Source organism: Limulus polyphemus, unplaced genomic scaffold, assembly GCF_000517525.1.
Source record: "Limulus polyphemus unplaced genomic scaffold, Limulus_polyphemus-2.1.2 Scaffold332, whole genome shotgun sequence".
Lineage (NCBI taxonomy): Eukaryota > Metazoa > Arthropoda > Merostomata > Xiphosura > Limulidae > Limulus > Limulus polyphemus.
In genome coordinates, this window is record NW_013665942.1 from 525649 (window position 1) to 542109 (window position 16461).

General features: G+C 34.6%; 1 protein-coding gene across 1 annotated transcript in view; it reads right to left on the bottom strand.

Moving 5' to 3' along the window:
• LOC106457446 (Kv channel-interacting protein 1-like) overlaps positions 1 to 16461 on the bottom strand; it is a 68493-nt gene that overhangs the window by 29037 nt on the left and 22995 nt on the right. Inside the window, exons 3-5 of the mRNA XM_013916866.2 lie at positions 8074 to 8198; positions 3497 to 3566; positions 2008 to 2078 (exon numbers count right to left, since the gene is read on the bottom strand). Of these exons, the coding sequence (XP_013772320.2) occupies positions 2008 to 2078; positions 3497 to 3566; positions 8074 to 8198 (266 nt within the window). The remainder of the gene's footprint in view (positions 1 to 2007; positions 2079 to 3496; positions 3567 to 8073; positions 8199 to 16461) is intronic.

Sequence of the window (16461 nt, forward strand, 5' to 3'; positions counted from 1 at the left end):
AGACACTTATATTATACCCAATTTTTTCTATAGCCATTCCATGGGGACTGTACCCGAAAAAAAACCCGTTAGGTCCCCCTTCTAGCAGAATCAAACATGTATGCCAAGCCAAATTTGATGTTGCTAGTTTGTGAGTAGGGGTTTATGCATAGTCTCAAACTTGGCATCCTCTGGATCCCAAGGGGGGCCAGAACACAACATTCAATGCTAGATTCCGGTTCAGCGACTCCCAAACCCCATTCCTATACTCCAATCATGTCTACATTATTTTCCGGGCGCATTTGAGTTCCCTTTGTACCCCTTTAGTAGGAAGGCTACGCTATATGTCCTCCAGTGGGATAGTGGTAAGTCTACGGACTTAGAATGCTAAAATCCTGGGTTCAAATCCTCGCGGTGGACATCAACAAACAAGCTAGGCCATATAGATAAAGACACCTGAGCTACTCCGAGTCCTCCTGCCACTTTGATCCTGCTAGCTCCAAAACTGTGGGTGGAGTTTAACAAAAAAAATAAAAACTATATTCACATAGAACGTCTATTAATACAGGAATCAATCTTGCTATTTATGTTGACCAATTATGGAACAGATATAATACGTGAAACAATATTAAAAATACTTCGATTTATTTAAAGCTGCATAACTTTAGCCTAATATCATAATTACATCCGTTAGGTTCATAAATGGTCCCTTTGAGTACGTATTCTACAAGACATATTATATATTAGAGAATAATAATTCGTGACTTAAGCTCTGAAATACAGAGGTTGAATATATTATAATAAAGCGATTATGTAGTCTCACCATTTCGTTACTGGTCGGTCATGTTATGTCTGACAACCATGTATTTCGATAATATCCCTGCAAAATGGTTTCCATGGCAAAAGGCTTTCTTCTAAGACTGTCATGTCCGAAGGACACCACACCTTCCTGCAAGATTTCCATAATTCATCTAATGGACGAGGAAGACGGTTTCCCAATACCTGTTTGAACAATTTCATCGCACAAAAATGCACGGTTTTGACAATTATACCGCAGTATGTAATAGCATGAATACTCTTTCATTCTCCAATTACTTGAGATTTACGACAGTTGAACAGGAACTATAACTGGAAACCTTATTTTGGTCTCGTTTCCAGACGGAGATCCTTCTTGATTAGGTTGCGCACTGTTACCTTGGACACATATACAGCTTTTGCCACTGACTTGTTACAAGACGCTGCACTTTGCTTACCATCGTTGGTGGTACCAAATGATGCTAGTCTTTTTCTGGATCCTCATTTCTTTGTTTTTCAATGGCATTAAGTCAAATAGATATTCACTTCTTGACAGTTTTAAATCTCTTCAATCTTAACACATTTTTATGATCTGAGTGTATGAATATTTTGCATCCAAAAGGGCAATTAAATACCCTTTACAAAAGCGATCAGTTTACAGTGGCATCACACTAACTATATACGAAACGTCAGTATCAAAATGTAGTTCAAGTACATGCTGTTTAACCACGACTTGATACCTGCTGTGATTGTCACGTGACTTGGTGATTTGCTTGCTACAGTAAGCGTCGACATAAAAGACAGAACCATAAGACTAGGGTACATACTACATTATGTGAAGGATCAAATGTATATTTGTAAAGATTTATCTGCAAAGTAGGGCCAACACATTGATGAATCATTTATCAGAGTTAATATTTTTACTCAAGCCTTACTAAGGTTACACGAGCTAGCCGTAAGGGTAGATCCACGCTAGATGGCAGCACTAAAAATTCTCCAAATACAATTTTATAATTCTGGAGAATATTTACTGAGCAAAGAATGGTCAATGCTAAACATCTAAAGTGAACAATTAAGTAGTCTGTGCAATCAAAGAAAGGGAGAAAATCAATTCTATTCATCATAGACTCGTGGTTTTAGTAGGTATTTATAATCTACGAAATTATTGTATAGCTAACAATGTTTACCGTATCACTAGAATATTACTAAAAGGAGTAAATTAGACATATTAACCTGAAAACTTATTGTTCCATTTTGATCTCGATCAAACGCTTTGAAGACGTAGTGAGCATAGGGACCAGTTTCTGGAAGAAATATAAGAAAATCTTGAACTACAATGAATATTTTAGCTCTTATAAATGAAATAGAATGTTTTAAAATCTACATAACTTTAATAATACTACTAAAAAATACTGTAACAAGTATCTAAATTATCCTAATGGTGGTAGGTTTACAGACTTACAACACTATAATCCGGGGTTCGATTCCCCGTGATGAACAGAGCGTAGATAGATTATTGTGTAGCTCTGCGCTAATGAAACCAAACTGCAATTTGTTTACTGAATTTTTGTTCTCAGGTACTTAAAATATAGCTAACTTATATAACAATATAAAGTGAAATATTAAACATGTTAGATCTCATTACATTCTATTCTGTTTATATTATTAGGATGTTTACTCTGTCTATGCAGCGCAGATAGCCCTCGTGTAGCTTTGCGCGAAATTCCAAAACAAACAAACAAACTGTCTATGCAAAAAATAATGTTATCGATTTTCCATTTAGCTTTAAAAGCGCCTTTGACTTAAGTTTAATTCAAGATGTATTTAAGCAGTTTCCACCAACTAAAAAACTAAGTTACAACTTCCATCATCAAGGATGATGGTGCATAAAGTGAAACAAGTTTTCCAAAGACCCTAAGTTACAACTTCCATCATCAAGGATGATGGTGCATAAAGTGAAACAAATTTTCCAAAGACCCTTAGATTATTTTCACTGTTGTAACGTCATTCAGTAAGTCAGATTAATATATATTTTATTAATTTATCTTTTTTTTGTTTTACTTATAATAAAGTTTAAAAACATTTCAAGAAAATTAATATGTTTTTTTTTTGGAATGCTGAATTAAAAATTGATATATGTGGTGTATTCATACAGAAAAGAAGGAAAATGCAGTGGTCTAGCTACAATTTTCAGTTTAGTTTTACACTCTAGTGTAGAAGTCAGAGATTATTTCATCATGCGGTATATAAGAAGAATTAACAAAGTACATATTTAAGTGAAACAAAATAGAAAAAAAAACATGACTCGATGATCATCTTATTGCCATTTTAGGGTAAACTCAGACAACAAAAACGTCTGTAACGATCTTTAAAAACCATAAATTCTCCCTCAATCCAAATGAGTATCGAAGTTAACTGTTATAAACCTTATTAAAGTAATTTTAAGTAAATTGAATTTTTTGAAACACAGGAAAAATTTGTCTAATGACAACATATTTACTTTTAAGATTTTGAAAATTACATTGGGTATAATTGGCCGATTCCTTTATTTGGTGGTCCGTGCAAAATAAATCAATTAATCTAGAAAACTAGATATTTTTGCAGCTATTTTCAACCAAAGAGGAAAACAGTTATTATTAAAAGAACTCGTACGTCTGTGATATGCCTGTACATATATTTTTTAATATACTTATAACATGAATAGAAAAAAAAATAATCTCACCTCCTTGCGGAAAGAACTGGGCGTATATATCTTTAAAAGTGCTTTCATTGACAATCCCCGTTGGGCAAGCCTAAGAAATATAAATGTCTGATGAAAAAGGTTTACCAAAATAAGAAACATCACTTCTGTTAGCCCAAAAACAGAAGCCATACAAAAACTACTATACAACATACAATTTATGAGCATCAAACTTTATGTGGTTTTAAAACTATAGGCACAATTCAAGGTATAGTTATCGATTATTTTGGAGGACAAGTACACACATATATTTGCATATTCATGCGATTATGAACGCCTAAAGAAAACAACACATTTGACTTCTAGTGACGAGGGATTAAAGGAAAAATCAGGATGTTTACTAGACTCCTTTCGTTTGATGTTTTGAACTTCGTGCAAAACTACTCGAAAACTATCAGTGCTAGCTATCCCTACTTGATAGACTTCAGGGAGGATAGCTTGTCAACACCACCCACAGCCAACTCTTAGGCCACTATTTTACCAATGAATAGTGGGCTTGACCGTCACATTATAACACTCCCAAGGTTTAAAGGGCTAGGAGTTTCAGGAATGGATTTAAATCCCGCGACCCTAATAAGAGACCTCTCTGTTCACTGGAAGAATGATTAATTCAGAAATATGTCTTCTTCCGCTATTGTTTACTCAGAGAATGGGAGGTATAACGATGTCTGTATGCCTGTCTATGTATAGATAACTTTTCAATGTTTTGCATTATAATATATATTGTTATTATCTGAAGCACAGCCAAGATGCCAATATTCATTGCCAGTGGTGTGCTTTATAAATAGGTAAGACAATAATTAATATCCACGTGCTTATTTGATTGTTTTCAAATAACAATCAGTTTTTAGTAAGGATGGTTACTGCTTTATATGAGGTAATGAAATGAAACAAAAAAATATTTAGAGATGTTAGCGTTGTAAATGACATATAATAATGATAGAGGAGTTTTACAGATATCGATGTACCAACGCAAAGTTACGTCTCCAGGCTCAGTTTGGGCACAGTATTTCCCTAAACAAAGACAGTGAGGCTAATAGAACATAGAAACCAACCAATCACAACATTTCTTTTAATTCCGCAAGGATTTGACGAAACTATCATCATATTGAGGTGAGCAAACAGAAAGGAAATACACTTATCGTACTGTATTCGTGTTTAGCATTTATGGAAAAGCCACTAAAACTATTTACCGCCGTCCCTAATATTGAACTATTGATCAGAGAGAATGGAACCATCAGAAGCACCGTACCAGTAATTACCCACGCTAAGGGGCTGACTGTCACTCTTATAACTCACAGTTCAAAGTGCTAAGAATATTTTATGTTATCGCGCAAATTCGAATTCCGCTATCCTGCTCCGAAATCCAGAGATATGCCACAGATCCAGCCCGTGTCCCACCGAGCTGAAAGGAGATAGCTTAAAAATTTAGATACAAATAAACTGATTCCAAGTCGAGAATAGCTAAAGCTTAGAGAAGTTGAAAGAAAGTCCTTTTAAATAGCTTCGAAACAACAGTGATCTTATAATCGGCGTTTGTGTTGTTCTAGATCAAATCAACTATGTATAACTAGGAGTAGAACGAGGACGGGTTACGATCTCGCAATTTGCAGGTTATCGAACTATCTCACAAAGAAAATTGGAGATAAAACCACATGAGTTTTAAAACTTATTGATAAATTAGATGGTCGTCTAATTTTTTTTTCCCATTCACCACGCCAGTTAAAATGCTCCGAATGGAAGATCCGTCCTAAAGTCTTAATGCCAAATCAAATAACTAAAACCTGCTGTAATAACAATTGATAATCCCTATAAAATAATATATTAGTTGTTCAAGGAAACTTTGACCCAGTTATTGTAGATTATTTGAAGCTAGTCTTAACGATTTCTGGAGTAAACATCAACACTTCCCTCTGAGATATGTAACTTGGGAGTATATTAATCATCCTAAACGTTAAAGCTCTATGCACTAGTTTACCCATTTACAAGGGCAACAATACATATATGACTTATTGGTTAGTAAAGAAAGATTTGTTAAAAATTATTATCAATCTGAATAAGATGTATTATAATACAAACTACCGATCTATAAATCACTCTTCGGTAGTATACACGTTCTATAACATACGAATGAGACAGTTAACTTATATTTAAAGTGTCCAGGATTCTGAACTGTTGTTCTTAAGAAATTTAATGTTTTAAACTTAGGAACATGTAGTACAACCATATTAGAGGTAAATCTAGGAACATATAGTGTAACCATATTAGAGGTAAATCTAGGAACATATAGTGTAACCATATTAGAGGTAAATCAAGGAACATGTAGTACAACCTTATTAGAGGTAAATCAAGGAGCATGTAGTATAATCATATTAGCGGTAAATCAAGGAGGATGTAGTGTAACCATATTAGAGGTAAATCAAGGAGCATGTAGTATAACCATATTAGCGGTAAATCAAGGAACATATAGTGTAACCATATTAGAGGTAAATCAAGGAACATGTAGTACAACCATATTAGAGGTAAATCAAGAAACATGTAGTACAACCATATTAGAGGTAAATCAAGGAGCATGTAGTATAACCATATTAGAGGTAAATCAAGGAACATGTAGTATAACCATATTAGAGGTATACTACATCTTCCTTGATTTAACCATATTAGAGGTAAATCAAGGAGCATGTAGTGTAACCATATTAGAGGTAAATCAAGGAAGATATAGTATAACCATATTAGAGGAAAATCAAGGAAGATGTAGTATAACCATATTAGAGGTAAATCAGTATCCAAGTTCACAGTAATCATTTTCCACTGGCTTGGAACAACCATATTTCTTCCAGCTAAAGTGCGAACCTGATTTTTATTCTGTATTATTAATAATGTGCTTTGTGTGTGGTCGCACTTTATTTACAGAACTATAAGTAAATAAAATACCAACATTGAATTACGTTGCAACATCATTTGCGTCAGAATTATCCGAATCTTCTATTTCTCGCGAACTATTTCGCTGTAGATTTTCTTCGTAACTTTTACTCATCTCAATCCATTCCACTAAAATCTTCGGTAGTTTACCACGATAACTTTAAACTATCAAACTGTTCCTAGACCATTAAATGGAACCAGCGCAAATCAAGTAAGTACGCACATTGTTTATAATAAACTGTTGGTGCAAACTAATGCTTCAGAAAATCTATAAAAAGAAGATAGAAAATACATACACAACGACATAAATATCGACAACATAATGGGTTTGTCCTTCACCTCTGATAACGTGAGATGTTTAGATTGCCAAAATATTTGTTAAAGAAATTTACCTTTAAAGCTTGCTGGTTAAAAACAAAGCCTGTAAATCAAATTAAATATTCTCGCGAAACCTGATCTGTAACTTTATCCCGAATCAAGAGTGAATTGTATGTATTATTTTTGAAGTTTACTTGGAGGTTGCTGTGAACTGAAAATTAAATTTGACTAGCACAGTCACAATATGTATCATCTAAGATATACTGAAGAGGTTGAGGAACTATTGAGGTATGTTTCTGATAGGATCCAAAAACACTTTCGACACGACGATACGGACGCAAGTACACCATTATAGTGATGTATTTTTAACAAACAGAGTATCTTATAAATTCCCCTTACAGTAACGATATCCATATTGGCCAAATATTATTTCTCAGAAATCGTCTTTGAAATGTACAACGTGAAAAGCAAAAACATAATCAAAGCTGAAATAACTTGGTGATTTTGATTAATACTATTAAGAAGCATTAATATTCTTATAAATTGGTTCATTTGGTTTGTTATGAATTTCGCGCAAAGCTACACGAGGGCTATCTGCGCTAGCCGTCCCTAATTTAGCAGTGTAAGACTAGAGGGAAGGTTAGTCATCATCACACACCGCCAACTTTTCTACCAACGAATAGTGGGATTGACCGTCACATTATAACGCTCCCACGGCGGAAATGGCGAGCATGTTTGGTGGGACGTGGATTCGAACCCGCGACCTTCATATTGCGAGTCCACCGTCCTAACCACCTAGCCATACAAGGCCAATTCTCGTAAATAAATAAGATGTTATATTATACATATAGCTGTATTACATCGAACCCATTGTAAAAGCTGGGGTTCGATTCCCCACGGGCAAAGTGCAAATAGCGCATTGTGTAGCTGAGCACTAAAAACAAAAATCGAATAAAGTAAGTACCTGAGCACTTCTAAATATTCGATTCCCCACGTGCAAAGTGCAAATAGCGCATTGTGTAGCTGAGCACTAAAAACAAAAATCGAATAAAGTAAGTACCTGAGCACTTCTAAATATTCGATTCCCCACGTGCAAAGTGCAAATAGCGCATTGTGTAGCTGAGCACTAAAAACAAAAATCGAATAAAGTAAGTACCTGAGCACTTCTAAATATTTGACTAATTTTCTGAAATATGGTATTTTACTTTGATTTTACAAGAACATATTATCTCTTTTAATATGCACCTTCTGTGCTCAAGCATAGGAAAAAAACAGACAAATTACGAAAATACTAATATATATATATATATATTTCTCACCTGTTTGAATCCTTGGTACATTAGTTTAAGCTCTTTTTTAGAAAATTTTGTCGTCCGACAAAGAACGTCAATTCCATCTGGTTTACAACGTATTACAGTCATTTCCAAGTCCTCTACAGGATTTTCTATGAACAACCAGAAGGAAAGAAATAGGTAAAGTGATAAAGTCATGTGACTGTGTTTATATTTCTTGCTTAATCTTATATGTAAGTTGCTAATGGTGTCATTTTCTCTCATATTTTACTTTCCTTTCAACATTTTTAGACCGTTTTCTCCTCCTGATTCTTTAATAACGGATTTAAGTAAGATTACCAAACTTAACATTCAAATACTATTTGAATAAACCAATTTTGAGGACAAACATAAATGATCATATACGTTTTGTTGTGTGAAAACTATTTAAGATAATAGATTACAATATATATTATCTAAAATGTATTACTTTAGAAGTTAATGGTCCAAAACGGTTATGATGATAAATTATATAAAATTCGCGTGACGTTACGTAAAGGTTATAGAGCTTAAGTCTTCTGTTTTATTGAGATGTATTTGCAATATATTCATGTTATTTTCATGATAAGATGTGAACTGTAATCTCTGTGTGAGACTTTTATTTATCGTTTGTTGTTGCAAGACGTGATCCTTTCTAATATTCTTGTGCACTATGAGTGTCTTTTTTTTTGTTCTACTTCTAATTCATTAGTTAGTCTGAAAATATAGAATCTTGCCCCCCCCCCCCAGTGGCACAGCGGTATGTCTGCGGACTTACAACGCTAGAATCCGGGTTTCGATACCCGTGGTGGGCAGAGCACAGATAGCCCATTGTGTAGCTTTGTGCTCAATTACAAACAAAAAATATAGAATCTTGGCGAACGGAACGATGTAGCCGTACATATACGTACACTTACCTAAGTATATAACGTTATTTACCCTGTGAAAACCTAAAAAAACAAAAACGTTCGTATTTGTTTACTTTTAGGATTCATGAAATTAAATGGGTAGCAATAATTACTAATTGCTAGTATAATAATTACTAGTTTTACTAAACGTAATCGGGCTCTCTTTATTTAGGTGCAATTAAATGAATTTATGTGTGCGTGCGTGTATGTGTGTTTCGAAACGCTTTCTAATCTCTGTGAATTAGTATTGCAGGGAAAAAGGCTTGATGATAAAGATTGGTTTGTTTGTTTTTGAATTTCGCATAAAGCTACATGAGGGCTATCTGCGCTAGCCGTCCCTAATTTAGCAGTGTAAGACTAGAGGGAAGGCAGCTAGTCATCACCACCCACCGCCAACTCTTGGGCTACTCTTTTACCAACGAATAGTGGGATTGACCGTCACATTATAACGCCCCCACGGCTGAAAGGGCGAGCATGTTTGGTGTGACCCGCGACCCTCAGATTGCGAGTCGAGCGCCTTATCCACCTGGCCATGCCGGGCCAAAAAATTGGAAACTATGAAGTATTTTAACAAAATGAAATGAAGATATTTTTCAACACTAGCAATGAAGAAATACAAACATAAAATAGAAGCAACAGGTAACAACAAAATACACAGAAATATTTTAACTTTTGTGAATTAAACCTATTCTGGAGCCTGCTAAAAAAATCCATAAAACCAGAAAGAAGCAGACAAAAATAAGCCACCAAAAATAAAAAAGGGAAACCCATGTAGTTTTGGAGAACTGAACTTTCTTCTTCAGGGTCAATCTTTCGAAATTGCTGGGATTATTGAGATTCTTTGTTTGTGATGAACTTGTTGTTAATCTTACACGAGTTCTTTAGTATCACGGGTATTAGTTTTCAAATTTAAGCATTTTCTATAGTTAACGTTTTCATTTCATAGTTTTATCAATCCTTTACACACACACACACACACACACTTATTAAGGTCAATATGTGAACTAGTCACAGTATATAGAAGCTTGCTTCACTTATGAACGACTATTTATATCTAGAGCTCCTCTTGACGGATTAAGCAACAGTAAACACGTTAGAATAAGTAAGGTTTATTTGGTTTTGTTATTTCTTGTTCAGAATGCAACAAGTTTCTAAAGGCAGAAGTTTTTCTTTAAACATCTATAAGTTTTATAAACTGAAGTTATATTTTAGCTAAAAAAATCAACGGATGAAGAAATAATAGCACTTTTATTTCAGAAGTTTTAAGTGTCTAAAAGTATTGAATAATTAAATTATTTTTTCAAACTAAATTTGCTGTGTATAGAAGAGAACATTTCAATACATTTCCGAGGGCCAAAGAAACAGGTATAAAGGCTCATCTGTTTAATGCTGCTTATGCTTGCGGCACCTAGCACGGCATGTTATGAGTTATCATAAAAAAGATGAGTTATTTGGACCTGCTACATCCGTGTAAAACCATTCAATCAAATTAATCGGTGAAGGAATACACACAATTATTCAAAACAAAAGTACGAAATATGGACAATTTATTTAATGAAATTGTTGGTGACACATGAGTTGAGGGAATATTTATTGCCATCCACGAGACCCGGCATGACCAGGTGGTTAGGGAGCTTGGGTCGCAGGTTCGAATCCCCGTCACACCAAACATGCTCGCTCTTTCAGCCGTGGGTGCGTTATAATGTGACGATCAATCGCATTAAAAAAAGAGTAGCCTAAAAGTTGGCGGTGAGTGGTGATGACTAGCTGTCTTCCTTCTAGTCTTACACTGCTAAATTAGAGACGGCTAGCGCAGATAGGCCTCATGTAGCTTTGTACGAAATTCAAAACAAACAAGCAATCCACAGATAATATTGAGTTTCATTGTAATTTTGATGGAACTAATGTACGATTATGAATTTCATATATTTTGATTATACATTTTCAATTATAATTGTATGTTATTTCGATGCTTTGAAAGTATAGGGTAAAAAATGATCTTCTGTTGATTTTCATAGGAAAAAAATCCAATTTCTAGTTTTTCTGTATAACCATTGAAGCTATATAAGGTACTTTTATTTTAAGCTATACAAGGTACCTTTATTTTCTTAGATTCTCTAGAGGCGAATGAATCATAGCCTATAAAATTAAGTGTCAACCAGAATTTGTTTTATTTATTTTTTTATGTTTCGTATAGTACTAACAATTGAGAGGATTGTGAACCTGATAAATTAAGTACACGGCTTCTGTTTATTTTTTACTGAGCAAAATAGAGTGCTTTATGTGAGTGTAAATTCTAGTTCACACCCTATGTCGTTTACAATATTTTAGACAATATTTGATAAACCAATGAAACTAAATTTCATTATAATTTATTTTCAAAATTTTTATTACATAAAAAGAAACCAGAACACAACACTGATGACGACAGGCGTATTTATAGTCTATTTCATTGACTAATTACCAAAAAAAAAATATTTCTTTTGAAATTACATATTATTTAAAACAAAGATTGAAAGAGAAATTAAAAAATTTACATTACTTCTAGAAATATTGTTTGTTTGTTGAATTTCGCGAAAATATATTCAAGGTTATCTGCGCTAGCCGTCCTTAATTTAGAAGTAATAGACTAGGCTAGAGGAAAGGCAGCTAGTGTACACTACCCACCGCCAACTCTGGGGCTGTTATTTACTAACGAATAGCTGGATTGACCGACACATTATAATGCTCCCATGGCTGAAAGGGCGAGCGTGTTCGGTGATGGGATTGGAACCCACGACCCGCAGATGACGAGTAGAGTGCCCTAATCACCAGGCCCCAATAGAAGTATTAGAAATGCCATTTTTCACCTGTAAAAGTATGTACGTGGTAACGAATCCTTCTGTCATGTCAACTGTACATAATGTTGAAATAGCATTGAAGCTATGAAAACAAAACATATTTAGTGATGCAGAAATGCACCAGTTATAGACACAAAAATAATTTTTTTTCAATTTAATTACAGTTAAAGGGCACTGTAAGAGTGTAATACATTTACAAAAATCATTCTATAGACATATATCAAACTATGACACCGACCTGGCTATCATTTGACTTTCTCAGCCTACCAGTATATATATTTTTATGCCTAACCTTTTTTCTGAATAAAATACATTTAGACCAACCAGATCATTCAATTTAGTCTTTGAAAATGTTCATCCTATTGTTATTTCGTGCCCACTGATTAAGGAGCTCGACTCGCAATCTGAGGGTTGAGGGTTCGAATCCCCGTCCCACCAAACATGCTCGCCCTTTCAGCCGTGGGTACGTTATAATGTGACGGTCAATCCCACCATTCTTTGGTAAAAACGTAGCACAAGAGTTGGCGATGGGTGGTGATGACTAGCTGCTTTCCCTATAGTTTATCACTACTAAATTAGGGACGGCTATGGCAGATATCCCTCGTGTAGCTTTGCGCAAAATTCAAAACAAACCAAACCAAACCTATTGTTGTTTAACCCCTTAACTGCGGTTGACATCATATGATGTTATTTTGAATGGCCCGCCTTAAAAATTCACGAATCTTTGCACACGGGGTGGTAGACAGATTTACACAAGCCGCAAACGAAGGGTTAATTCAATAAAACCTATTGTTTTTTTTAATATCTCTGCTGTCTAGTATTCTTCTCAATGAATTAAAATCGACTAGCAGATTACAGAGTGAAATCTAAAAAAAAAAAAAAATACAGCTGATTGTGAGAGGCTTAGTTTCAGTTTCGTTTTAGATTAAGAACTTAGAACTTGATTGTTACTAAGCAAGATTTCAGACAACTTCTGGCAACAGTGTTTGAAAATAGACCAGTAATAGTTTATGTGTTTTGAATTTCGCGCAAAGCTACACGAGGGCTATCTGCGCTAGCCGTCCCTAATTTAGCAGTGTAAGACTAGAGGGAAGGCAGCTAGTCATCACCACCCACCGCCAACTCTTGGGCTACTCTTTTACCAACGAATAGTGGGATTGACCGTTTCATTATAACACCCCCCCCCCGGCTGAAAGGGGGAGCATGTTTGGTGGGACGGGGATTCGAACCCGCGACCCTCAGATTGCGAGTCGAGCGTCCTAATCACCTGGCCATGTCGGGTCCAGTAATAGTCCAGTAATAGGCATCTGTTTAAAACTCTTGACTCCCCACTGAAAGTCTGCGAAAACTACTTCTCCAGTTAAACCTTCATTATAAAAATGTTTGTGGCGTAAAACTCATTTCATTGTATATAATTGTTTGCATAAAATATATCCTAACCTAACCTAATGTTTTAGAAAGTATTTTTACAGTAAGTAGGAACCATGTCTTGTTTTTTCCATGATAACAGCAGCCATAAACCATACTAGTAATACTTTGAACTGTATCACACTGAAAAATAATAAGCCTCGTAATTATAGGTGATCTAATCATAGTTTAACGATAAAAAGTATTATTATAAAAATTTAAAGTATTCCTTTGATATCTCATTTAAGAAAAGTAATGACTATAAACTTCTTCCTACATTTTAGAAACCTATATATATATATATATATCTGCCAAATATATATATATATATATAAAGATTTTTCAGAATTGTTTTACTGATACATTTGATGTATAGCACTCTCGTGGAGCTTCTTGGCGTGTTCGAGCATCAATATAAATTAATACTATTCGGCGTAGAGCATTATTTCTTGGAGAATACACTAATGAGATCATGGAAAACACGAATCAATGGAAGCTGGAAATGGACACAAGATGGCACTATCTGGACATTGTGGTCGCCATTTATGTAAGTAATTTTTTGGGATAACATGATAGATATCTCAAAGACTTTATATTCAAAACAGCTAAATGCTGTCTTATGTACTTCCTGATATTTAGTTATGGGAATACGTAGAATCAGATGTGAATCACGGAACTCCTGCTTCATTGACAGATGCTTTAGGCAGCATGTAGCCAGGGCCAGGCATGGCCTAGTGGTTAGGGAACTCTAATAAAAAGCTGCGGGTCGCGGAATCGAATCCTGTCATCGAATACTCGACTTTTCAGCCTTAGGGACATTATAATGTTACGGTTAATCCCAAAATTCCTTGGTAAAGAGTAGTCGAAGAGTTGGCGGCGGGTGGTATTTTATAGCTGCTTTTCCTTTAGTCTATTACTTCATAATTAGGGACGGCTAGCACAGATAGTCCCCGAAATTCAAGAAACAAACGAAGCATCTAACCATGTTGAATATTGGAAAACTCCCTTGAGCTGTTTGTCTCATTAGTGTATCCACCAAGAATCATTGCTCTATAACGAGTAGTGTTCACTTTATTGATGTTCGAACACTGCAAGAAACTTTATACATTGGAAAACTTGTTATAATGAAACAATACAAGTATATTATTTAAACAGTCGATACAATTTTGCATGAACGTAACCATGTGCTCCATAGTTTCGTTATACCAGTCCTAAATAGTCTGTTGTATGTACTTGTTGTAAACTTATGACAATTCTATACGTTGTTTTTTCAGACAGGAACTTTTTTACGTAAACAGTCTGATAATAGAAATATCGTAAAAAGTGATGTTTGTTTGAAGTTGAGCACTAAGCTACACAATGTGTTATCTGTGCTCTGCCCACCACGGGTATCGAAACTCGGTTTCTAGCGTTGTAAGTCCGCAAACATACCGCTGTGCCACTGGGGGGGGGGGAGCAAAAATGATGTTACTATGATTATTAGGTTCTCATTGTAAAAAATCTAAATGATTCTGTACTAAAAATCTGAATATTTCTAAGGTAATTAAAATACTACAATATTATTCCTATAGTGAATACTTCAAAACTATTGTTAATATATATTTTGTTTTTAGTTGAGCACAAAGCTACACAATGGACTATCTGTGCTCTGCCCACCACGGGTATCGAAACCCGGTGTTTTAGTATCATACGTCCGTAGACTTACATATTTGCCACTGATATAGACTCTACACTGATATGGACTATACTTTAAACTAAATTAAGTTGTCTTCAATACGATTAAACTATCGTCACTTTCGTTATGTTTTTGGCGTACAGTTACACAATGAGGTATGTATCTACGCTGTACTCATTGCGGGTATCCTTCCTCGATGCTTAGCGTTATAAGCCCTATAGTGAGCCACTGGGAAAGGGGCAAGCTGTCTTCCATGAATTAAATATTACAAGATAAAATTGAAATAAATAACAGCAAATAATACAACGACGACTGTTGGAAGAGTCTGTATTGTTCAAGACTGAAATATTATGATTGAGTGAAATACAATTATCATTAATGTTTGAAGGTTCCGTTATCTCTGAAGAAATATTAATTAATTTATCTACTTTAATATTTACGTTCATTGTCATGGATATATTGTCCTCTTTATCTATCAATATCTATTTAGTTTTTAATTTTTATTCTATCTCGCTTATCTACTACTACTCGTCTGATTTATCTTTGAGGTACTTCAATATTATATAAGACGGAACAACGACAGTAAAATACACTTAACCTGACAAAGCAATATATCTTGTTAGAGACCTTTACTGAAGATATGTGGAATATCCGACAAGACCACACACACACACACACACAAACAAAAAGATTCATCTTTCATCAAAATATCTTCTCCTTTTTGAAGGATGAAATTATGATTGATTAGACTTGCATTATTAGTGCATGAACAGATATGTTTACTCCAAGCAAAAATTCGTGAATTTCTAGTGATGGAATACATAATCCAATAAAGAACGTGATAAAAGACGTTATGATGAAGGCATGGTCTTTGACAGAATATGCATTCTACAACAACCTTAAGTGGCCAGTCTTATGATTCCTTATGATTGATCAGTTTAAGGTTAAAAAAAAAGGACTTTAATTCTCTTTTAGGATGCTCGGGGCAACATGCATGTGTTACACCCCTTTTAAATTGTTTTAGATTACATTATTACATAAAGGGAAAATAATAATAAGAAAGGGGGATAAATTGACGATCTCGGGTGTCAAGATTGAAATTACACTCGTGGTGTGATTATTTTATCACTCCTAAATATTCAGTGACTGTTCTTTGTTAACTTTGTAATAATTAGTAAAGAATTATGTTATTGGAACAACATGAATAAACACGGGATGGCGTTCGAACCTCACAGTATTGTTTGTTGTTTTCACTTTATAGCTATTCAACTTCACAAAACCACAATGTCTAGAAATAATTTGAAGACATTTGTTAAAAGAACTCGATCGTTTGAAATGTTTCTGCTTGTATAGATTGACATACAAAAATGAAATGGAAATATTCGAGTTATGGATTTGAGCCTCAAATCCAATGAAATATTTCTGGACAGTTTTGTTTCCATTGATCACTCCATTGATCTTGTCTCTGATGAGCACAGTCACGATGCACGTTACAGTAAAAGTAGATGTATGTAGTATTGTCTAAACGTTTGTTATGTTTGCATCTATTAAATTTATCGGAATTCGA